This window comes from Penicillium hispanicum (assembly GCF_028827665.1).
Source record: "Penicillium hispanicum strain IBT 35686 chromosome Unknown utg000007l_segment0_segment0, whole genome shotgun sequence".
NCBI classification, from domain to species: domain Eukaryota; kingdom Fungi; phylum Ascomycota; class Eurotiomycetes; order Eurotiales; family Aspergillaceae; genus Penicillium; species Penicillium hispanicum.
Window position 1 is genome coordinate 2,210,109 of NW_026623199.1, and position 23,566 is coordinate 2,233,674.

Sequence of the window (23,566 nt, forward strand, 5' to 3'; positions counted from 1 at the left end):
TATACTCGAGACTGCTACGATCACTAACTACGCTCGTAGGAGTATCCAATCTCCCGCTCTAGCTCAATCCGAGAAATCCCACCCCTGTGTGAACAGACTGGCTCTGCCTTCAATCTACTAATGTTGATCGCCTACTGACATCCAGGAAATATAAAGTGGTAATGGCCATAAACAGCTAGAGCGTCTGCGGTGTCAAAAAGCAATAAATCTTTGCATGTCTTCTGAATGTCGCTATGAATAGAAATTTCCATGAACCCCTCCGACCTCCCTGATTCCCGATTGAGATATAGCTATGTTAGACGGCCGGATGGCAGTCGAATCATCATTGCGAAGTTCAAACCGCTAGCAGAATTTCACCATGCCAAAGCATCTTCTTTCTACCCGAGGGTGAACCGGGCCAGTTGACGTCTTACGCGACCTTCGTTGCTTTCTAATCGCCGTCGGCATCACCATTTCCCTGGTCGTCCTCTGTCACCTCCTGCGAGTGACTGAATTCTGTGCCCTCCTGCATATCTGCCTTCGCCTCGTCATCCTTCTTGCTCTTCTCGGTATCGCCTTCTTCATCGCTGCTCACCACCTGGTCATCCAGATCCTTACGCATCTCCTCGTCCATGTCGTCAGCATGGATCATGACGTGTTCTGCATATTCCGGATCTTTGTATAGCATGTCGAGCCATTTAAGCATGTCAGGCCATGCACGAACGATAATGCATTCACTGTTCAGGGCTTCACCGGACGAGTAGCAGTTGCAACCATGGGTGCGGTACCCAGATTGGTGTGTGCCCACTGGGGCCTCGGACAGCACATAGCCCCGACAGCGCGATGAGACAAACGACGTGAATGACCTTGGGTCAGCAAGAGTGCCCATGTCAAGGTCCTGGTAGGTGGTCTGGAGCGGGTCTCCGAGACAGATACCGGAGATGTAGGGTTGCCAGATGTGCCCTAGTAGCTTATATCAGTGCCAGGGATATCAGGTTGCCTGAGAACACACTTACAGTATTTCTTGAGATACTGGATGGCACCCCTGCCACCCTCAGATACGCCAATCACGTCAACCCGAGTCTTGGGCCCGAGGTTCGGCCGGATGACATGTTCGAACACACATTCAACATGCTCGCTCCAGTCATTGTTGCTAGGGATCTTGTTGCGCCAAGTCAAAGTCGGTTGACCCCAAGTTCCATAGGGACGCGGGGCAGCAAGCCAGCTTTGCTGGGTGACAGCCGAAGAAGATTCACAGTGCCAAAGTAGCTGACCTGTGTTGCCCACAACAAGCACAGAACCTGTTTTCTGCTCGCCTTCGCCCAGCACAGCCTTGGTAAAATTGACAGCGGAGCCGATGTTGATCCCATCCGTGTTAGCGGAGCGGTATGCCCAGATCCCAAGATCCTGTATTGGCTCCCCAAACACTGCGACAATGCGAGATGAATGGTGGATGCCCTCCGACACTAGAATCGGCACATGGGGCTCCTTGGCAGTTCTTCCCACTGGAAGGCGCATAATCTGGAGGCCAGATTCCTGCAGACGCTGCAAGACGATGGTGCGGATGCAGTCTGAGTTACACTCAGCCATGTTAGCGTTTGGTCCAGGCACAAGTCTCGTCGCTTGAATAAAACAGACCGTTCATAGCTTCACGGTTCTTGATGTTGTATCGGTCATTGCGGTTGATTTTGTATTTGAACCCCTCCTTTGGGTTGGCAGTCTGGCGAATCTGGTCGCTATCGTTGATGGTATACCTGGCTCTTGGATAAGTTACAAGTGCCGGTGTATCATGGATCTGTGGTGCACCTACCCTAGTTTCCCAAGATCTGAGGGGAACCCCGGATCAGGGGGGAGATCGCGATCTCGATAGACAAACATCCTGGCCGAATGTTTTGTCGACTGGGGCTCGATGCAATGGACAAGGTCGGTTAGACAGGCGGAGTAATAGTATGAGATGGGGAGGAATGGAGATGAGAGGATGGAAAGTAGTTATAAACGAAAGGAGAAGTTGGCTCAAGGAAGCAACGCAAGGCAGAAGGGCACCTTAGGAAACTTTCACCACGTCAATTCACATGTGATGGGGCCATGTCTTGCTCCACGTTGGACGAGTGGTGAATAGAGCAAACTGACAAGATGTCCCGCCAAAGCAGCATCATGGTTTGAAGGAATAATGAAACAGATTTGATGGTATTTGCATACTATACATGCCTCAACTGAGGCGCAAAGAACGCCGTGGTGCTGCCCAACCCCGAACCCTCAATACAACTAATATTCACCGTATAACTCTTACCAGCTTGCCTTCTTGACACCTGGAAGTTCACCGGCGAGAGCCTGCATACGGAATTGGAACTGGAAGGAGAGAAAACATCAGTCATCATGCTCTCAAGGTACTGCTTTGTCCTAAAAGCACGGTGATCAGCCACTCACCCGGTTGATCCTGAAGTCTCGGAACACACTGCGTGCAGTGCCTGAAGCCACACATCTGTTCTTGATCTGTGTTGGGCGGGTGTAGGCATGCATCTGTGACAGCTGGAGCTGGGCCTGGGCGCGAACACGCTGCGGGAGAGTTGTGTTGCGGATCACGTAGCGAAGCGCTTGTCTGGTATTGGGTTATGGTCAGAATTTTCTCCCATTATCCCGTGTATGATCTTCGAAGAAGGCTAGGCATAGGATCTCTTACCGTTCGGGCTCAGTCTGCTCGAAGGCAATGCGCTTGTTATGGTCTCGAATCAAGCGGGTATTGGTAAACCCAGAGAGGTCGAGCCTCTTGGGACGGAACATTCCAGCCATTTTCGACATGTTGGCAAGTTCCTGAGGAGAGTGTGGGTTGGGAGCTGGGGAAGGAAGTCCGAGTTGGCGCAGAGGCGGAGTTGGCGAAAAGATGCGGAGCCCGATCGGGTTTAGCGTCTCCAACCCATTCCGACATGACGGGGTGACTGCTTGTATGTACACTACTTTCTAGGACAATTCTACTTTCTGAGACAATTGACATACCTCATAGCTTCCAAAGGCGTGAAAGCTTCTAATATGTAACAAGGTAATTGTCATGGAAGTGACGAATTGCCCTTCCACCACGTTACTAAATGGTCGTATAAACAGGCTCGTCTACTTTGAGAATCTACTTTACTGGAGGACACCCCAGTGCCTCGGAATAATCGGCATATTATGCGCCATGGAATCCCATGTCTTGAAGCAGCCCAAGAAGTCCATCATACACTGAAGAAGACCAGGGGTCCCGAAAACCGCAATTCAGTAGTGGTACAGCTTGTGAATTGATCCAAGTCACCCCTGCAGGGTATATTCTATATGCTTGGATAGAGGGCAAACTGCCCGCAAACATAAAACACAAAATGTCGAACCGGCACCGTGGCCCGAAGCCATGTCCATTCACGTCTTCATAGCAACGGCTCGATCCTCCATACCACCGGTGGTGGTATCACACAACTCTTCTTCATCGTCGGGCAAATTTAGTGGCCAGCCGGACCGGACTTGGCGTTAGGGTTGCGGGGATCGTTCTTGAACTCGGCGGCTGGATGGGTGAAGAGTCAGTAATAGTTCCAGGAGCAGACCGTTATCGGAGCGCATTATTTTTTGGCACAATGCATCGCGAGAGTACTGGTTGTCCGATCGAATCAATTGCTCGGGGTGCACGGAATTTACTCACTGTTGGACAGAGCGTTCTGGAGAGAGTTGATGCCGTACAGCACGATAGCACCTAGAGAGGAGGCTGGTCAGAGCATTGTTCCAAGGGCGTGAGTCGAGTAGGGATTGGAATAGTAATTGTCCCGACAACTCGTCGAATTGCATATGTCAAGACAAAATCTGGATTGGGATATGCGTACCGGCAGCGAAGAAGGGGGTCATCGGCTTGGCTATGAACGGATACGTTAGCGTCTCACACTCCTCAGGTCGCTCTACGATCTCGCAAGAAAACAGCAAGTGACATACACAGAGCGCCGGGGAACTTCTTTCCGAGGAGAGACATGGTGACAGGAAGTGCGAAAGCGTGGATTCGATGTTCGCGGGGGAGGTGATGCAGGAGGAAGAGGAGAAGTGAGGTTTGGAGTTTGCCCGGTCCGAGACGCCTTGCCGCTTTTAGGTTGGGCCGCTGGCCGCTTTACCCGATCTGCTCCGATGCGCTCCCGCGTAAACAACTCCAACTGTCGCATTTTCCCTCGCGATTCTCTACTTCTTCGCCCCAAGAACAATAAAATGGCTTCCTCACTTGCGTCATCGGTTTCCTCCCTGCAGTCTTCCCTGCAGCTCCTCGACAACTCCATCAATACCCTCGACGCAGGAGTCAATGATTTCCCCCGGCTTTGCAAGGTTCTCCAGACAACACGGGTACGTAGCCCAGAAGAATATTTGATTGCTAAGTGTCGATCTCTGTATATTTACAAGTCTACAGCACTTTGAGCTTCTTCCTGAACCAACCCTACGAGAGGCGCAGCAGTCTCTTCTGGACGAAATCGCACCCAGCATCGCACACCTGCTCTCTCTGGCCTCAAGCCATGTCGAGAAACTCGCGCGTCGCGAGCAAAACCTCAAGGCGAAATGCGAACTTCAGGAAGGCCGGCTTTCTTCCAAAGAGAATACATCCTCGGCGAGCCGCAGCCAAAGCAAAAACAGCGCGGTGATGCGGGGTCGTGCAGCGGGGTCAACAGGCAGTGCGGCTTCAAAAGCAGCAGAGCTACGGCGGCTGGTGCAGAAGAAGGAACGCCTGAAGTATGTTGTGGATCGGCTGGAGCTACAAAGCACCCAGAGGGAGAGGCAGCTCAGGAAGAGCATGGCTGCGCAGTGAGCTGCGGGTCGATAATACGAGTGATACTGCTGGCCTAGTTTCGTCTCCTTACGGCCCAACATGCGCAACAAACCGACTCCATACTACAGTCCTTGCTCTCTCTAACACTCACTCACTGTGCAAGGGAGCACATTGTCTGTTCCCGATCGATGGGCTAGACATCTCCAATGATGCCCGTTCAAATAACCAGGAATAGCCAAAGGTTGTGATAAAGGTATCCATTGGACTTGCACCGATGCTTCTTGGTCGATCATCAGGTGCTTATTGACCCGGCGGCATTTTTGGCGCTTGCCGCCAAACTGCTTGTGCACCCATTGGCATTCGCTAGACGCTTCCCCTGATCAGCCTTCCCTCTGCAGAGGCTCACGGCTGAACAGCATACAAATTCCCTTTACAATCTCATGGTAAATTGAAGGCCCTTGGATTATTGATTGGATTGGCATGATCAAGTCCAAGTCAATCCAGAAATGTCGAGTTCTGGAAGACGAGGATTAGTGTCGATCTACCATTTCCCGAGGTAAATAACCCACCCCTCAGGCAATTCAATGGCGTTCCAGTATCCCTAGGATTAAGGGATTGGGAAGAGATAAGAAACCATACTTGGTTCAAGGTGAAGTTTCAGAGCGAAGAGACTATTCACAGTTGTACAGAGTGTGGTGTGAAGATGAAGGCTATCATACAAAACCCCAATTCCTAGAGATGCCCATGCCAAGTGCTGTTTTCATAGTTAATAGTACAAGTACACCCCTGAGATCCATGTCCATATATGTGCGCCAGTCAACAATGCTCAGGCAGAATCTTCTCAATCCCCTTCAAATGCCTTCCAGAGAGAATACCTCACTTAATCGTCTGCGGCAGCTTGCTTTTTCAGCGCCTGTCGCAACTTCTTTTTGTCGGCATGCTTCTTCCAACTCGGGATATTCTGTCCCTTCTTCCGCGCAGGGATCTCAGGAAGATCCGATCGATCCTCGAGTTCGTCTTCATACGGCTCCTCTTCATCGCGCTCCAAGTCTCCCTCTTCGTCAGCTTCGCGCATTGCAGCCTTATTCGCTGCGCGCCGAGCTAACCGTTCCTTCTTGCCTTCGCCATGCTTGTCGCCGAGGTTTAGCTTGCGTGGGATACGGGTCTTGGCTCCGAGTGCCCACAAGTCACCCCAGTTGGACTTGCGAGCGTCGCGATAGGCTTGGCGACTGAAGGAGCGTGGCACGGTCCAGCGCTCGATCTTGCCGGCTGGCGTGCAGAGGTCAAAAATGACATGCCCGCGGCGTTTGAGCGGTGGATAGACCGCACGAGGCAGTGAAAGAGGATGGAATTCCGATGCAGCAGAGGTGTTAACCTCTTCAAGGTGCTCGTAACCTTCGAAGGCGGCATCTGTCGCTTCGGCATCCTGTCTAATATTGTGGTCTTGACGCATGTCCACGCCACGCTGCACAGCAAGGTAGCTGAATTTGAGATCTTCATGGTTGCGATCCTTGGCTCCCATGATACGCTGTAGGAATGGAGGGCGAATATAGCGCTGCTCAAAATGGCAATAGTCCCTGCGACCCTTGGTTGGACCGGCTGGGTTGTGCATGGGACAGGTTGAGTGGTTGGTACAGGGTGCCACGATCATACCAGGCTCCTTGGGAACGGTCTCACCAGCCTCGGGAGATTCGAGGAAGGCATCATATTCTGTTGATCCGGGGCTCGCGATATGGCGCTTGAGGAGCATCTCGCGGGCACCGGCAATGGCTTCAAACCCCTTCTGCCGACCCTTCTCAAGAAGAATAAGAACACCTCCGTTGGGATTAAGGAGCGCCCACAGATTTTGCACGTGCTCCTTGCGTTCAAATTCCTCCTCGAATCCTAGAAGAGAGTGAGGCGCAATGATAACATCGTACTGCTTGCGTTTAGGAGGAGCCCGCGAGTCATCTAAAGTTGCCTCCTTGCGGACATGAACGTAGTCCGGTAGCCGAGGTAGAAAACTGGTATTATCAAGCATCGCACTCGCACGCATGCGGAGGGTCTCTGAGCCTGTCAATACTGTCGAACGACCGTAAGGGATCGGTGCTTCTTCAGGGTGATCAGGGACCATAAGGTCCCACTCAGCACGAATTATGTCCCTCCAGGCTAGAATGCCAGCGCCGCCGCCACTGGCGTCGAGGACATTTGGTCCACCATCTTGAGAAATGAGCCCACGGATCCAGTCCGTTCCCAGTCTTTTCCGTATTTCGACCAAAACGCTGAGCACCGATGCGTAAATCCCCGGGTACAAGGCTGCAAGATAAGCATTGGCCTCCATTTCGCCCATGTGGTGCTGTGATGCATGGAGAGGTATTGGAAGTTGAGGCAATTGCGCACGAGGAGGTGCAGTCGTAGTAGAATGAGGTAACCCCGGTCCACCGAACAGTCGACGGGCTGTTTCAGCAATATGCTTATTGGCGAAATCCGAGAGGATAATCGAGATAGGACCAGTGACAGTCTTCTTGGGCAGATGAATAGTGCTGGGATCCGTCTCGAATTTCCCTTCACGTGTTAGGGGATGGGATCGTGGAGCAGCGTCTGGGACTGCTTCATCCTCAAATTGCTGCAGCATGATCTCGCCGCCCAGCTGCTCAGCCACCTCACGAGTCCGTTGCATCGCAATTGTCTCTTTTTCCACAGGTGCCTGTTCCATATTATAAACCACTGGTATTTCATCCTCTTGATCATATTTGATTTCTTCCCAGCCCCCCTGTCCGTCTTCGCGGAACAGGCTGTCCGACTCTTGCTCGTCCTCCTCGGCGATGTGATCTTCCTCGAAGATTTCCTGTACAATAGGCTCACCGTACAGACTTGTGAAGAGCTTCAACTCAGCCTCATCCAAAATACCATCTGGAATGGTATCCCCGAACTGTTGTCGAACCAGGTTCACCCAGGTCTCCGGGGTGTGCTGCTCCCGGGTGCTCATGAAGTTGGAGAGCACGTCGATATAATCGGGGCCCTCCAAATACTCCAGTTCCTCCATCAATGCCACCATTTCCTCCTCATTCTGACCGATAAGTTCGATCAGAGCATTGATGTGGTCCGTATGATCAGATGGCGGCTGGTCGGCCGGCGCTTCGGCGGAGTTTGAGGTGGAGTTGAATCTCTGAGCAGATGGCCACTGAGGCACTGTCACTCGAGGGGAATTCTTCTGGCCTAGCGAGAATTTCCAGGCGGTCGAAATGGAGAGCGGCTGTACGGTGCTTCGTTGCTGTCGCGCGACCCAGCCCGCGACTCCACGGGATTGTCGTGAAGCGCCACCGTTAGAACTCAGCGGGCGCAGAAACTTCCGCGCATGTGAGCCACTGGCCCTCGACTGTGAAGGCCTGGGCAGCATGCTCTTTTTTCCTGGCCGTCAAGTCACAGTTGGGAGGGAAACAGAGTCGAGACGGCGAAGCCCCGGAAAATTGATGCCAAGGCGCTTGCGCCCATCACAAACTGCACCGTGCTGATTGGCTGGTCCGGCGTTCCAAAGCTCGATCCACTTGGACTGTGGCGATAAATAGTCTAAACTGATACTGTGGAGTGTAGAGATCAAATACGGACCAAGTTCATGGTCAAAGATGCTTAAACTCGATATGATCCGCATTATTCTAAAGGTCGCTGCTCGCCTAGCCCGTTGTCAGTGGTAGGTGAGTAACTAGTCCTTCCTTGCAGCTCACTAGGTTACTGTTACTGTCTTCGCTGAGCATCAAGTGGATCTAAAAGTATTTCTCGAGATGGCATAAAACCAAGCCGTGATGATCGTGATAATGAAATGGTATCAATTGTACAGTTAATCTATGGCGATTCAAACGATGTAAGGACAAGAGTTACAAGGTCTTCCTACGTTTCACTCTCGGTATCCTCGTTGCCCATGAGCACTCGCAACGCCGCCACCCAGCGCATAACTTCATGCTCCAGGGCAGTCAGTTTGGCCATGACTGACATGAGACTCGGATCCTGGCTTTCCACCCGGACCTTCTCTTTGACGCGCACTTCTTCCCCGTGCCATGTGAATACATCGCCCGCCTCGTCATGCGCGCGAGGCCGGGTCCCAAAAATACGATCGCGCAGGGAAAACCCCGTCAGTGATATATCTGTGGCAAATGCCGTCGGTGTCTGCGTGGGGGTGGTACTTTCTAGGGTACGAAGAAGAAGGACGAGCGCTGAGTCTGCGATCGAGAGGTGGAATGATAGGTAAGGCGGAGGCGAGGGGTCGAACATCTAGCAGACAGACTTGTCAGTGGGAGCGCCTTGAGATCAACGGGGAGGGGAGATGGAGCTTGACTTGCATTGTCAGAGGCACTGGTGTCCCACCAGTCCCCTCGCACGCCCCCCTCCCCCTTCAGCATCTGCCGTGCCTCGCAGATGGTCTCATGCAAGAGATGCAGCTGGCTATAAATGAAACTTGCATCTAGGGGGTTACCGGTGAACGTGCTCACGTCCACGATATCCAAGGTCTGGTTGACCAGGTTTCGGACCGAGACGAGCTGCGGCAGGACCAAGTCTGGGGCATCGGCAGCTGTAGACAGAGTCAACCGGGTGCTGGGAGCCCCACGCGGAGGAGGTAACGTGGGAAGGCGAAGCTGGATATCCTAGGTGATCGAGACCAGTCAATTCTAGTCCGGGTGGTTGTTTTCCGCATCATGCTGCCTGGACTGAAGGCACCGGTGACTAGAGACACTTACGCCCTTGACCACCTTCGTGCCGACGCGGGTGACGAAGCCCTTGACATTTTCCGACCGCAGCGATGAGAGAACCAGGGTCGATCCTGGTTCTTGGGGGGCGAGGAGGGCGGCGCACTCTTGGAGGCCCTCCTTGAGAGAGACGAGTGAGTCCTGAAGTGACTGCAATAGCCACTCGAGCTCCCGAGCCTAGCAAAAGAAGCGGTGTTGGCCACGAGGTCCACTATGACTATGATCTCCAAGGGCGATCACTCAGTTTTTTTTTTGCGCGACAGCCCACCAGGGTCCGATCCCACTATCACCAGGTCGTAAGGGGAAGGGTTGACGTACCAGTGCACTATCGGCCTCCCGGTTAAGCTGGTCTGGGGGTAGCGGGGGATAGGCCCAGGTGGCCATGACGCTGACGTGAATGATGGCAAGCCACCAAGTGAGCGATGATTCGGTAAGGTTCGGTAAGGGCAAGGTAGAAGGATTTGAGTTGATCCACGTCACTGAGAGGAGAAAAGCTGCAACGCTGTTGCGCTGCTTCACCTCGTCATGGACCCAAGCTAAACCTCGCCGGGGATAGCGGGAGAAGAGTTGAGTGCGACGAGTGGAAGGCGGAAAAGTGGAAAAGGTGGGAATAAGTGGACAAAGTTTAGTGTATGAAGCGATCGGGACTGGTTGGCGTCAAGCTTGACCCACGCGCCCGCTAAGCCGAGAACAGCGTAGCCGATCAAGTGCAAGCATGACGTCGTGATCCCTCACGATCTAACCAACTATGAGCCCGCCGATGATGCTCACACCATATAACATCACGGGCCCGGATAGGCCCGGCTGAGGAACTGGTTCCTTTTCCCACCTTGTTCTCTCTGGTGACACTTCAATCCCTCTCGACACTCCCTCATCCTGGATCCTCGCCCTGTGCACCTACAGCTACTTCTTTAGACCTTCGGGCACCAAGACACCCAAACCCCGATTCCTACAGCTGCGCACGACAAAGAGCAAGCAGTAATAAGCTTTCCTTTGGATTCTACAATACCCAGACGCGGTACAGAGATCGATCGCAATGGGTCTCAGCAGTAAGTGTTCAAGACTATACATGTCAACTCTCGGCATCATTGCCGTATACTAATCTGATTTGCGCCCCAGGAGCATCATTGGGCTTCTTGGGCCTATTCTTCATGGCCGGCTCAATCCTACTCATCTTCCTCACCTTGCTAGGCGGCGCGCGAAACAGCAACCCGTTGAACCAGATTTACTTCCTCGAGGCCGACACGGGCAACATCCCCAACGCGCCATCCACCTCGCGCTGGACCTTCTGGAACCTATGCTCCGTGACCGACGGCAAGAATAACTGCGGAAAGTCGCACCCGGATTTCCCATTCGACCCCCCAAGTACTCGGAACTTTGGCACCACGGACAATGTGCCGCCGGAGTTCATTGGGTAAGTCCCATGAACTAGATCTGCGCTGCAAATTTGTGCTAATCAACAATCAATGCTACAGCACCAACCACTATTTCCTGACTTCTCGCTTCATGTTCCCCTTCCTCATCATCGGCCTGTTCTTTGCCGTCATCTCGCTCTTCACTGGCCTGCTGGCGCTGTGTACACGCATTGGCAGCTACCTGTCCGGTTTCTTCGCCTGGCTCGCCCTGACCTTCCAGGTCATCACCACCTGTCTCATGACGTAGGAACTCCCTCAGCTATGCTCATCCTGTCAATTGAGAAGAAGCTAACATAGAAATCAGCGCTGTTTTCGTCCAAGGCCGCAGCGCATTCAGCCGCAATGGCCAGTCCTCCCACCTCGGTGTCAAGGCATTCGCATTTATGTGGACCGCCAGTGCCTGTCTGTTCCTCTCTTGCCTGATGTACTGTCTGGGTGGTGCAGTCGGCCGAAAGGACGGCGGCTACAGTGGCCGCAAGGAGCGCCGCCGTGGTTTCTTCTCCTCAGCGCGCTCGAACAGCGTGAGGAGCAAGAAGGAATCCTACGCGTAAGCGCAGAACTCCTAGATCCTGACTCTTCTGGGTCACACTCTACGTCTCGCCAAAAATAAAAGAAAAGCTAGAGTCGCCGCGCAAATGGTGACCCCAGTCCCTTTCGAGGTGTCGTATCGTACCGTATACGGATTTTCTCTGCTGCGTTGATACACCCCGGGGAGAGTTCTCGCTTTGGCGCTGATCTCTCTTGTCTTGCTTTAGCCTTACTGATGCGATGCTTGGTTTATTTTCGCACGCTGATGTACTACCTACCCACTCATTTCATGTTGTGACGAACTGTCCACGATCGTTACTGAACCCCCAAATTTGCCCTCCGTCCGAACTGCCACTAGCATTGCTGGTGACTAGTTACCTCTTGGTTCATGTTGTTGTCTACGTCGATGAATTATTGACGAGTTCATGGTGCAATGGTTCGCCGACTTTGATTATCCGATGCCTTGTCTGCAGCTTTCACCTAATAGTTGTAATATAATATCTATGTTGTCTTGAGATCATTTGCGAACTAATGCGTCAAAGGTAGCTAGCTATCCACCAATCAAAGACAGAACCACCGAACACAACCCAGAGTTGGAGTCTAGGAACCAGTGGTGTTTAATCCTGTCACCCTGGAATGGCCTAAGCTGGAAAACAGAACAATCCGCGGATCGATCGATTCAGAAATTGGTAAATGATTCTTATTGGTCACTTTCCAATTGGGAGTCTATATAGAATAGATAACACGGGGAAGGGGAAGAAGGCGTGACTCCAACAAGACAATGACGGTAACACAAAAACAAAGCACGGCCTCTATCAATCATGTATGCATCATCACACCATAAGGAGATCAATTTTTGAGATGAAAGGGATTTAAGCAGAGCCGTTGATGGCGCCGCGGACGGCGGTGGTGCCACCAACCTCGCGCACGGCAATCTGGAGACCCAGGTCAGGATTGACGTGAATCATGACCTCGACCTTGCCGCCAGCCTTGACGCCCTTGACAGCGAGCTCGGCGACGGGCTTCTCGGTCTTCCAAATGACCTCGCGAATCTCCTCTTCTTCATCCTCATCTGAGTCGAAGTCGGAATCATCCTCATCGGTTGGCTTCTCCTCCTTAGGCTTGGGCTCAGGCTTGGTGACCTTGATCTCGCGAGCGCCTTCGCACACGCGGACCAAAACATCGCCGCCATCTTTAGGAGCAGAGTATTGAGCAATGCGCCGGGCAGGGAGGGCAGTCTCGGTGTTGAGAAGGGGCTGGAAGGTAACGTCGGTGCCGGAGGTGAACTCAACACCGATGGCCTTGGTTAGGTGGGGGGTAACGGTTACCATGGGGTGGATGGACTGCTCAATGTCCTCGCGGTCGAACTCCTGCACCAGAGAGGCCTGGAAAGCGGCACCACGCGAGGACAACTCAGACGGGTTGATGGCAGTGGTTGAGGTGGAGGGGGCCAGAATAAGGGTCTTCTCGGGGAAGATGTTCCGGGCAAGTTGAGCGATCTTGGGAGTGTGAGAGGTGCCGCCAGAGAAGATAACCTCGTCAATGTCGAGGACATCGAGACCAGCCTTCTTGATGACCTGCTCGATCAGGCCTGTGAACTGACCGAAGACCTTGCCGGACAGCAGCTCGAAGCGAGTACGGTTAACAGTGGAGCCGAAATCAATGCCGTCGGCCAGAGACTCGATGCTCAGCTGAGCATTGGTACCCAGGCTCAGTGCCTTACGAGTAGCCTCACCCTCAAGCTTGAGCTTGGCCAACCCGCGGGCGTTCTCCCGGGGATCAGTCTTGTGCTTCTTGATGAACTCCTTGGCGAAGTGGTCAATGATGATCTGGTCCAGGGTAGCACCGCCAAGCTCGTAGTCGTGGGCAGTAGCCAAGATAGTGTACATTCCACCGCGAGAAGCAACCACAGCCACATCAGAGCGGGTACCACCTAGGTCAGCAACCACGACGAGCTTGTCGGTGACGGTCGCTTCGGGGCGGGCATCATAAGCCATCACGGCCGCGACGGGCTCGTGGATAAGCTGGAGAACCTCAATGTCGGCAGCCTTGGCGGCGGCCACGAGAGCCTCACGCTGGGCATCGGTGAAGTCGGTGGGAACGGTGATGACGGCGGCGTTGACGTCCTTGCCGAGGAAATCGGAAGCGGACTGCTTCAGACGACGAAGGTGGCGAGTAGCAATCTCTGAGACAGTGACAGAGTTAGGGGTCTCGCTGGCGGTATCACGAATGGTGAAAGCGACGGTTGAGTCGCTCTGCTGGGGGTGGGCGGATTGGTGGCATGGGGTCGGGTCGATAGACTTGAACTCCTTGCCCAAATAATCCCGGAAGTATGCGACGGTGTTGTTGGAGTTACGGAGAAGCTGCGCCTTGGCCTGTGTACCGTGGTATTCCTCTCCTTCGATGTAAGAAAGGACGGTTGGGATTTGACGGTCTAATAGTGTTCAGTGAGAGTTCATCAAGCAATGGGTATTGAATCAACCATACCGCCCTCCTCGTTGGCGATGACCTCAGCCTTGCCCTCCTAGATGGTGCATCAGCCTCTCATAATGGTCTGAAAATGAACTGTCACAACATACAGGCGAGATGCGGGCAATTGAGCTGGACGAGTTGCCAAAAGAGATACCGATAGCAAAGCGCTCCGCCTCAGCGGGGGCACCGTTGGCCGCGTCACCCATTTTTATCGAGTGTGAAAAAGGGGAAATCCTAAACCACAAATATAGCGATTAATTTCACAACACAATGTGTGAAAGAGAGAGTCGGGGGGTGACCGATGAAGGGGACGAGTCTCGATGGAGGGGGGGGAAGCCGAAAAATTTGAAGATTTCCGGCGGGAGAGTGGCTGGTGCTTATCGATATGGTTGTGGCGGTACAGGCAACATTCAGAGCTCATCTACAGCTTATTCGGCATACCTTCCAAGTCAACGAACGGGGTGTACTTGAAATTTATGCGGATAACCTGACACAATCTATCCCATATAATACTGGTTCTTTTTACAATATATTCAACACGTCTCTATCGACGCCCGTGTCCGCCACCAATTGAACTGCCCGTTATTTTCTAGATCACGTGGTGATAAGGGGTGATCTGGGCCTCCGTCTTGGCGGTGGAATTTCAATCATAGTTGCTCTCACTTGATCACTCCTAGACTTCGTCAAATATGAAACTGTGGGGGGAATTCGAATGCAGCTATACTATTGACCAAACTTCCAACTTCACATGTCTCTTCTGCCTTCCGAGATCTGTAGAAGAGTTGTGCTAATGTCGGTCATGTGATTGGATGATGAGTAAGGATCGGCCGAGGTTTTCAGATGTTAATTTGATGCAGTGCTGCGGTCGTTTACTGTACAGTGCTCGTCAACTCAACATTTCTCACTTCGGGCCCCTGCTCTCCTGGCATTCGAAAACTTTCAATTTGCTTCAAATTACCGGCTGGGATCATGTCGACGCCACTCATCCTCCTACCAGGTGATGAGGTCCCCAACGACCGCCTTCCTCCTACCAATGCCAATCCTTTAAAGCTAGGCCAGGGCCTTCGTCTTCTTTCGCAGCCCTCAGCAAAACCTGCGGCATTGAATCATGTTTTGACAGCAACTCAAGCCGGTCTCGTATCGACCGATGCCAAACGAAACACGGTTTCGCTTCTGTCTTTCTCCAACCGTCGATACATCCCTACACATAACGACCTAGTCATCGCGCAAATCCACCACTCTAGCGCCGACTACTTCCATTGTATGGTGACCCCGCACACTGCCCATGCTTTGCTAGGCCAACTGTCCTTTGAGGGTGCTACAAAAAAGACAAGGCCAATGTTGAAGCAGGGCGAGCTGGTCTATGCGCGAGTGTCGTCTGTGGGCATTGGCGCAGGGGCTGAGGTTGAGCTTACGTGCGTCAATCCAGCTACTGGCAAAGCAGAGCCAGGCGGTCTCGGTCCTCTTCTAGGTGGAATGGTCTTCGACATCTCGACAGGCATGGCAGCGCGGTTGATTCGGGCAAGCTCCTCTTCGGCTGATCATGGAAACGCTATTGAGGGACTTGTGGTTCTTTCTGAGCTTGGGAGGAAGCTGGAGGGCCTGGGGGGGTTTGAGATCGCCGTTGGGCGCAATGGGAAAGTTTGGGTGGATTGCTCAAATGCCGGCGAAAGTGCCATCAAGGCTACTGTCGCCATTGGCCGGTGCTTGCAGTCCACAGACGAGAATAATCTTCACCCCACAGACCAGAAGAAACTGGTGACAAGAGTTCTACGCGAGATGAAACTGACTTCTTGATTGATTTGCGTTTTCTATTCGATGGTCCATTTATTGAGGAGTATTGGATTCCGAGGGGGTTTACGATTCCATTTTGTATACCATGAGAGCAATCTGTACAGTATTTTCTGCATATCAGCATGTTATGGGTTCCAGTAAGGCTGCAAAAGCTGCATCAGATATGAGCCAAGTGCTGCATACTTCCAAGGTTCACATTACCTATCCCGATAAGCGGGTGGTGCAGGCGGTGTATAATTTCTGCCGGTCAGCCTGGGTAAATTTGGAGAGCTCCGTGCCCATCTCTGCTCCTCGAAATCATGGCACATCAAAACTCTTCTGGGTCCCATGGACCAAAGAGACCTGATATAAAGGGTATGACTCACAGTCTACTCATAAAAATGCATTTCCATCCTAACTAGTTGCAGTTCCCGAGTCCTCAAATCCGCAGGCTACCCTAGACGGCGCAAAGAAGAAAAAGAAGTCACGCAAGTCCAAGAACAAGGAGGGTTTACCTTCTGTGATACACACCAACGGCGCTGTGTCTTCCCCTCCTCGAGTTGAAGAACAACCGCGGCCCTCAAAACGAAAGCGCGATTTGGAGCCGGATGGCAAGAAAAAGAAGAAGCGTCAGGCTGCGGAGGACATCGTAAACGAGGCCGATGCTCCTACTGTCACGACACCCAAAAAGAAAGATCGGCCAGTCGATCCGCTTCCAGATCATCCGGACAAGGAAGATAGCGAGCCTGCCTCAAATGGCGTTGAGAAAACCACTCCCACCATTCCATCCTCCGAACCTGCTCCTGAAGCGGCGCCCTCTTCTGAGCCTAACAACAACCTTACTCGCTCGGGTAGACCGAGGAAGATTAGGGGTTCACGAATTGGTGGAAAGAACAACTTGAAGGTGGGATTCTTCGTCAAGGAAGAAACCCAGAAGCTCGAGAAGTACAAAGTCGATTTTTGCAACCGCAATGGCTTCAATCACAATCCCAAGATGTTCGACGCTATGGTACAGCATTCAGAGCGTGACAGCGGTGAGTGGCCGTGCCCAACCGACATTTGCAGAAAGTCCGAGTTCTGGGCCGAAATCTACGCAATCCTGCCTGATCGGGACCGTCGATCTGTGTACCGGTTCATGCGACGGCATTTTCAAGACTCAACTCAGAAGCCGCATGAGTGGACAGCAGAACAAGATGAAGAACTTGTCCGTTTACGTGCTGAGCATGGGCCGAAGTACGCACTCATTGCGAAACTTCTCGGTCGCAGCGACGATGATGTAACGCAAAGATGGAAGAACCGTTTGGAATACCGAGGCACGCAGAATCGCGGGGCTTGGACCGAAGCCGAGATGCGATCTCTGATGAGTACCATACAGGATATCTGGAACATTGAGCACACCATTCATCCTGAACTGGCAGGGAAAGACATCTACGGAATGAGCGAGCAAATAATCTTATGGGGCAATGTCAGCACTGCGATGAACCACGTTCGATCTCGTCAGCAATGTGCAGACAGGTGGCGCAAGATCTTACGACATGTTGAAATATTGCGAAAGACTGTTGATCCAGATGCTGTGTTTGATCCGGCTGCAGCTACAAAGAGAAAGAAGCCACGCAATGATGTCAAAAAGAGCAATGATCATGTGGAGGGTGATGACAGCGAGGAAGAAGCAGAAGAAAGCATAGCACCCGACAGCACACCAGGGATGACTCCTAAGCTTGGGCTCACAGACCATCAACAACTACTCTCGCTTGGTTCATCATCATCGAAGGAGATATCCGCCAAACCCCACATCGACCCCCAACCCGAGTCCGAGGATGAGATCAATGAGGCTAGTTTCGTCACTGCCGCTGATGAGCCAGCGCCTCCCTCGGCAGCCTCTCACCCAACTCGCCAGCATAATTCAAACAGCCCGAGTCAGTCCAAGGATGAGATCAACAAGGCCAGCAAGTCCAGTAAGAAGCGCAAGCGTTCTGAAACTGAAAGGCCTGTCGACGAGCCCGAACCCAAAGTGGGAGCTGAGACTCCAACTACGACCATTACAGACGCCGATAAGAAGGCTCGGAAGGCGGCCAAGAAGGAGAAGAAAAGATTGAAGAGAGAGAAACGAGAGCGGGAGGAACGGGAACGCCAGGAGGCGGAAGCCGCCGCCGCTGCCAGGCAGGCAAAGGAGGACAGGAAGAAGGAGAAGAAGGAGAAGAAAGAGAGGAAGGAGAGAGAGCAGGAGAAGGAGAAGAAAAAGAAGTCCAAGAAGTCAATGGATACCGTTGAGACCAATGGGATTGACACTTCTGCCGCTGCTGCTCCCCTCAAGAAAATGAAGACAAAGCACCGCGAGTCGATTCCTGGGCTCAATGGGACCGACATTGAAGGAAACAAGTCTGTCAAGTCTCCTAAGAAGAGCAAGAAGAGCAAGCGGAAATCTCGGGAAGCAAGCAGCAAGTATGACAGTCCTGCGGCCAGAGCTCAGCGGTCCAACGCCGAATCTGATGACGGTGGTGGTAATGAATCCAGTGACTACGATATCAAAATCGAGGGAGACGATTCAGACTAGAAGCGAGATGCAAATACTACAGACGAGACTTCTAGAGAAACTCGATGGTTCTTACTCCAGCGCTGAACAATCCACGCTCTAGCTCAAGTCCTGTCAAGAAAATGCAATGCAAATACCATGTCCAAATTTTTCAAATGCTTGTGAACAATGCTCTTATACAAAACACATACCCAGTAATCAAACAGGTCCAGGGTCTATAGTTCGTCCTTGCGGCCACTGTCCGTACCGTCTTCACCACTGTTGTCTTCGGCGGCGACATCGTCATTCTCCTTGGGTTCGGCATCTTCACCAGTTCGCACAAACCCAATTTGCTCACTAGCAACACGCTTCGCCAACGCAGCAATCTCATCGTCGTACACAGTCCACTCAGGAACCTGTCTCCGGGCACGAGCCAACTTCGGCTCCTTCGTCTGGGGATTGTTGCAGAGGTCGATGGTGCGTGCAGATGCCAGATCTTCATCAGAACACCACGTCTCACACCACAACCACTCCTGCGGCAAACTGTGGATAGGGAGATGATGCTGCATATGATTGGGCAGATCCTGGTCCAGATTGCTGAGACTATTGGGGTCGGCCGAGAGCATCTGGTACTGACCACGAAGCCGGTCACCGGCAGCAAGTGCACGGAAGCGGTTCAAGTCGACAACGTACAGCGCCGAGATGTGGTAGGGTTTGCCACGGAGGAACGTGCTCCAGTATCCCTGCTTCCAGAAGCGGAAGCCCTCCATCTCGGTGCGGGAGTCGCCCATGGGCGTGAAGCCATATGGCGCGCCTTCGAGATCATGCGTGACCAGATCGTACATATCTGTGCGAACAATCTGGTCTGCATCGACGAAAATGACTTTGTCCAGGGAAAGCGGGAAAAGGACGTCCAGGAATAGCATTTTGTAGCCCCAGATTTCACGCTGCTTCTCACGCTGACCACGAAGCCAGTGTGGCCATTTGTAGGTGACCATCTCGTAAGAGAAACCATATTCGCGGGCAAGATGGGGGAGGAAGGAGCGGAAAGAGGGAGAGAGAAATTGCTCGATGAACCAGAATTTGACGGTGTGCTTGGTATTGCGCATGACGGAAACCATCATGATGTTAAGCATGCGCTCGTAGAGGTGGCCACTGGCGACGGAGAAGATGTTGATGTCTGCGTGTTGCTCGCCCTTTGAGCCCACCCCTACACTTGAGAGTACACCTGATGCAAAGTTGAGGCCCTTGGACACGAAATCCATTGTTGAGCCGGATTGAGGTCCGGTTTCCAAGACATCCTCGGTCTCATAGCCAGGTTTGCGGGACAGGCGCGGGAAGAGCGTTCGGCCTTGGAAGGACAGCAGAGTGACCTCATTGTTCTCGTCGCCGGGCTGGGGGTGATAGCCCAGACCGCCAACACTATTGATCTTGTAAAGCTTCTCGCTCCGACCGGGCTTTAGGTTTATCTGCCACATGCCAGGTTGTGCCTTGAATTGGAAGTATCCCAGATTGGCCATAATGATGGTGTCAGCAAAATGAGGATTTTTCTCTGTGCCCAAAACGAGCTGCACTCCTCGTGGTGGAGACTTGGTGGTCAGATCGCGAGAGTGGCCCTCGATCAAGATGTGCTCCAAAGCGTAGACCGCATCAAGGTCGGAGCCAGACTTAAGCGAGCTCAATTTGATGTTGTCTGGGTCATAAACAGTTTCTTTTGGTGCCACAAGCCAGGATGAGGGCACGTCCATGCCCAGGGTGAGCAGTGCTTCAACGGGCACGCCGGTAAATGATGCTTGAGGTCGAGACAGAGAACCGTCGCTGTTGAACGAGGGCTCCGATTCAAGCACATAGCGGTAGAATCGCTTAACTGGAAGCTCCTGGAGATCCTCCTTCGGATTCAACAGTATTTTGATCTGCACGCCAGCCAGTTCAGAGATAACCTTCAGAACGGGCACCCATCTCTGGGCCGCCTCAGAAGCTGGATCAAGGACCGTAGCAATATTAATAGCAGGGTCTTCGGAGTTAGAAATGGTTATCACGGAGTGGTCCGTCTTCCAATTATCAGAGACACTGAGTCTGAAGTCTGGTGAAGACTCAAAGATTCCTTCAGGCACATCAGAAATGGTGGAAAGTGCAACAAGCGATGTGAGTTTGGCAAGATCAAGAGGCGCGGATAGCTTAGCATCCAACCCTAGATTCTCAGCCACTTTCGCAACAGGAAAAATACGCTTGGTCCATTCGTAGGTCACCAGCTGGCTAAGTTCGTTGATGCTTGAGATAGAATCCTCCTGAATGGGGCCAACTGTTCGGCCATTGACAACAAGCCCTTGGACACCGGGCTCAAATCCAAGCTTCTCAACGAGGCGTCGATGAAAGGCAAAGATCTCTGTATTTCCCGACTCTAAGGTCTCCGGGTCCGGAGAGTCAAGGATATCGAGAATTTGATCAATGTCCTTTTCCTGTGCAAGCGCACGTTGGACTTTGCCAAGATTGGAGACGTTTTGATCAGAAGCGCCATTGTGCAGCAGTACTATCTCCAACTCATTATGCTCCTTTCGGAGAATAAGGGTATCAGCCAGTAGTTTCAGGCCTTCCTCCGTCTCAAAGTCGCCCACGACAATGATATGGATACTCTCAAGGACAGTCTTCTCTGAAATGATCCGAGGAATTGCCTCCAAATCTTCCGGTTCCGAACCAAATACACCGGCAAGGTCAACAATCTTGACATTCTTCGGATCTTCGGGCATTAGGAAAGAGTTACGTCTTTCAAGAGATGCTGCCAGGAAAAATTCCGGCAGCCAGGCATCTGCTTCAAAGACGCCCTGCATTATAGCTTGTTGGATCAATTTCAGGTCTCTCCCAATGTTCATACTCAGCTCCTGCATCCAATTCCCCTCGCGTGAGATCGGAATACCATTGACCAGGAACTGGGCTTCTTCGCCAGTCAAGCTCAGTCGGCGCTGGTAGTCCGTTGTAGAGGAAGCTATTTCAGCGTAGCGCTTACTCTCCAGCACCTCCTCAAGAGACAAGACTTCCTTGTCGACACGAGCATCTCGATCTTTAGTTGCAGCCATGAAAGCTGATTTTTCCGGGTTACCACCCTTCAGCTTTGAAGCCGACTGAAATGACTCAGTATCCACACTCAGTAAACGTACTATATCAGCATGTGCTTACCTGTTCCAGGTATTGAATGAGAGATGCAAGTCCATAAGTCTCTTGGAGATAGTGTGCCACCTTCAGCTGAGCGGTAGACTCAGGCGAAGAGGCCGTAGGCACCAAACCGAACCTTACAGGAATCAGGCGCTTGATAAAGATCTGGAATTGCTTGGCAATCAAAATCATATCGTCGGGCTTGGATAGATCGACAGGCACGATGACGTTATGCAAGTCCCGGCTCACGGGGGGCAGTTGTCCTGGGTACCCGCTCGAGATAAACTAGGAAACTTCAGCACAAACCCAAGGCAAGACTCTATCGAGGATTCTTACCGATTCAAGATCACTCGGCCAGGCCTGGTACCTAGAGTCTTTCTCGAGGTCATTCATCCAAATGATGACCTCACTGCCCTCCAGCTCATCACGATAATCATATCGCTGCGTTTCATCATCTGCATGCGATTCGGCGAGGAGGGGGTGAGACAGAAGTTTCACGGTATCCTGAGCAGACAGACCCAAGTCTCGGAATTTTTCGATCAATGTCCTCTCCCGACGGAGATGGTCTAGGATGGAAAAGGCATCGATCTGCCGCGAATCAAGCTGAACGCCGTTTATCCACATAACATTGTAGCCAGGCGGGATCATTCTTGCCCGGTTCGCACGAACTTCTTGCTTCAGGTTCACGGTAGCGTTATGAGCAGCAACGATGGACGAATACTTTGGAAAGTTCTGAGAGAGCTTCATCAAAGTGCTCAGAGGATGTTCACTGTCCATCACGAAACCTGCAGAATTCCAGCCCAGTCTAGACAGTTCGGACGAGGAAAGAGGCCGCAAGTCATCTGGAGAATCCTCCTTCAGGTCTTGTGAGCCGCTTGATGGCCTTTCCTTCGCATCCTCGCCACGCTGCTCAGCATCCCGGTCATCAATGACGATATAATCCGTCCGCTTCAAAGCAAGCTCCACACCATATCCAGGAACAAATAGAGGGCGAGAGATCCAGTGTTGAGGGGGACGATACCGCACGCGATACGAAATATGTCCGTCTTTTGCCATTTCGGTCAATAGTTCGTGAAATTCCTTGAATATAGGCGATGAGACATCTGCGTAAAGGACGGCAGGAGGCAGCGATATATCACCGAAGACGCGGTCGAACGGTAATTCCCTAGGGTCCCTATGGCCACAAACGTTCAAGGTCAGCTTCCAACCCCAATTCCAGGTGATATGCTAACTAGAGATCTACCTACAGTTCTCCCTCAACAGGTTGTTGTGCACGCTCCATTGCTGATGAGCAAAACTGCTGTCCATCGTGGTGGACCCAGACCGGACAGGCCGCATCCTGGGCAGCCATCAGCGAATGTTGGACCGAAGTATTGTAAAACTGGTAGTGCGCCTGAATGCGGGGTGCGGCTGATCGAACGGAAAGCGATAGCTTGAATGAGGAGAGGCTTTCGGGGGTGCGAAGGTGTCCATCTTCATGCACGACCTGCAAGAAGCGGTCGTAGAGCTCCTTCTCGGTTCCGGCGTCCTCGAAGACCCCGTCAGCGATACGGTCGAGCAATGGAAAGTAAGATGTTGCGTTCTCCTCTGCGGCCGATTCTCTGGAGACACCCATGTGAGTATTTAACATTTGCGATCATGCCCAGTGTCAACATACAATAGTTCCACGAGATACGGCGACGAGTCGAACGAGGCCTGGAGAGCCACATTCACCGCCGGGCTGGCAGTGGCCAGCAAACCGGGTAGTAGTGCGCCGGTGACGGCATACCAATGCCACGACGTGTGGGATCTTGACGAGATCCTCATCCTGTTGTGTTGGATGGGGTGGAAGCAAGGTGTGTAGGGAGTGTATACGGGGAAGGCCCCCAAAAATCCTCGTGTCGCGATCCAAAAGTCTCGGGTCCTGAATTAGTAAGAGCGCAGATCAGTCGCGAAAGATGAAAAGCATTGCGGGCCAAACGAGCCAGCGTTCTTGAACAATCGCGGAGATCCCCAGCCGATCTGAACACTTGGATGCTTCATTATCTCTTATCGCAGCTTGTACGGCGGACGACACGGCAACACGCGCATGCCGCGAACATGCTCAACGCATCGAGAATACACAAACATTGAGTTCTACTGTCTACAAGAAAAGATACATAATCTGAAATGAATCCTGTTCAATTGAGAAGTCCAGCTACTTTTTTGGGGTCATAAGACATAATTTCGTAAAGTTAGAATGTTCCGTGCGCCAGACCATAGCCTCCCATAGTAT

At 52.3% G+C, this 23,566-nt stretch overlaps 10 protein-coding genes across 10 annotated transcripts; 4 read left to right on the top strand and 6 right to left on the bottom strand.

The window, feature by feature from the left end:
• Nucleotides 1-430: 430 nt before the first annotated feature.
• Nucleotides 431-1,857, bottom strand: N7459_008619 (uncharacterized protein; the record flags this gene model as incomplete). Its single annotated transcript, XM_056947787.1, has 4 exons — nucleotides 431-942; nucleotides 996-1,550; nucleotides 1,618-1,733; nucleotides 1,790-1,857. 4 exons carry the CDS (start codon nucleotides 1,855-1,857, stop codon nucleotides 431-433), a joined length of 1,251 nt encoding a protein of 416 aa, XP_056797297.1.
• A 408-nt stretch (nucleotides 1,858-2,265) lies between these two features.
• N7459_008620 (mitochondrial 37S ribosomal protein uS14m) lies at nucleotides 2,266-2,778 on the bottom strand (the record flags this gene model as incomplete). Its single annotated transcript, XM_056947788.1, has 3 exons — nucleotides 2,266-2,328; nucleotides 2,407-2,578; nucleotides 2,660-2,778. The coding sequence occupies 3 exons, from the start codon at nucleotides 2,776-2,778 to the stop codon at nucleotides 2,266-2,268; spliced, it is 354 nt and encodes a 117-aa protein (XP_056797298.1).
• A 1,413-nt stretch (nucleotides 2,779-4,191) lies between these two features.
• Nucleotides 4,192-4,780, top strand: N7459_008621 (DASH complex subunit SPC19; the record flags this gene model as incomplete). Its single annotated transcript, XM_056947789.1, has 2 exons — nucleotides 4,192-4,323; nucleotides 4,388-4,780. The coding sequence occupies 2 exons, from the start codon at nucleotides 4,192-4,194 to the stop codon at nucleotides 4,778-4,780; spliced, it is 525 nt and encodes a 174-aa protein (XP_056797299.1).
• Nucleotides 4,781-5,621: 841 nt separating this feature from the next.
• N7459_008622 (tRNA methyltransferase RSM22) lies at nucleotides 5,622-8,120 on the bottom strand (the record flags this gene model as incomplete). The annotated part of the gene is made up of 1 exon (XM_056947790.1): nucleotides 5,622-8,120. One exon carries the CDS (start codon nucleotides 8,118-8,120, stop codon nucleotides 5,622-5,624), a length of 2,499 nt encoding a protein of 832 aa, XP_056797300.1.
• A 488-nt stretch (nucleotides 8,121-8,608) lies between these two features.
• On the bottom strand, nucleotides 8,609-9,846 carry N7459_008623 (uncharacterized protein; the record flags this gene model as incomplete). Its single annotated transcript, XM_056947791.1, has 4 exons — nucleotides 8,609-8,989; nucleotides 9,031-9,360; nucleotides 9,454-9,639; nucleotides 9,781-9,846. 4 exons carry the CDS (start codon nucleotides 9,844-9,846, stop codon nucleotides 8,609-8,611), a joined length of 963 nt encoding a protein of 320 aa, XP_056797301.1.
• Nucleotides 9,847-10,498: 652 nt separating this feature from the next.
• Nucleotides 10,499-11,428, top strand: N7459_008624 (SUR7/PalI family protein; the record flags this gene model as incomplete). Its single annotated transcript, XM_056947792.1, has 4 exons — nucleotides 10,499-10,511; nucleotides 10,582-10,876; nucleotides 10,938-11,120; nucleotides 11,182-11,428. The coding sequence occupies 4 exons, from the start codon at nucleotides 10,499-10,501 to the stop codon at nucleotides 11,426-11,428; spliced, it is 738 nt and encodes a 245-aa protein (XP_056797302.1).
• Nucleotides 11,429-12,277: 849 nt separating this feature from the next.
• Nucleotides 12,278-14,083, bottom strand: N7459_008625 (ribosome-associated complex protein SSZ1; the record flags this gene model as incomplete). The annotated part of the gene is made up of 3 exons (XM_056947793.1): nucleotides 12,278-13,839; nucleotides 13,893-13,929; nucleotides 13,985-14,083. The coding sequence occupies 3 exons, from the start codon at nucleotides 14,081-14,083 to the stop codon at nucleotides 12,278-12,280; spliced, it is 1,698 nt and encodes a 565-aa protein (XP_056797303.1).
• A 763-nt stretch (nucleotides 14,084-14,846) lies between these two features.
• N7459_008626 (exosome non-catalytic core subunit RRP40) lies at nucleotides 14,847-15,674 on the top strand (the record flags this gene model as incomplete). The annotated part of the gene is made up of 1 exon (XM_056947794.1): nucleotides 14,847-15,674. One exon carries the CDS (start codon nucleotides 14,847-14,849, stop codon nucleotides 15,672-15,674), a length of 828 nt encoding a protein of 275 aa, XP_056797304.1.
• A 119-nt stretch (nucleotides 15,675-15,793) lies between these two features.
• On the top strand, nucleotides 15,794-18,204 carry N7459_008627 (MYB DNA-binding domain protein; the record flags this gene model as incomplete). The annotated part of the gene is made up of 2 exons (XM_056947795.1): nucleotides 15,794-15,808; nucleotides 16,087-18,204. 2 exons carry the CDS (start codon nucleotides 15,794-15,796, stop codon nucleotides 18,202-18,204), a joined length of 2,133 nt encoding a protein of 710 aa, XP_056797305.1.
• Nucleotides 18,205-18,398: 194 nt separating this feature from the next.
• On the bottom strand, nucleotides 18,399-23,118 carry N7459_008628 (putative UDP-glucose:glycoprotein glucosyltransferase; the record flags this gene model as incomplete). Its single annotated transcript, XM_056947796.1, has 5 exons — nucleotides 18,399-21,281; nucleotides 21,337-21,597; nucleotides 21,649-22,486; nucleotides 22,560-22,913; nucleotides 22,970-23,118. 5 exons carry the CDS (start codon nucleotides 23,116-23,118, stop codon nucleotides 18,399-18,401), a joined length of 4,485 nt encoding a protein of 1,494 aa, XP_056797306.1.
• Nucleotides 23,119-23,566: the final 448 nt, after the last annotated feature.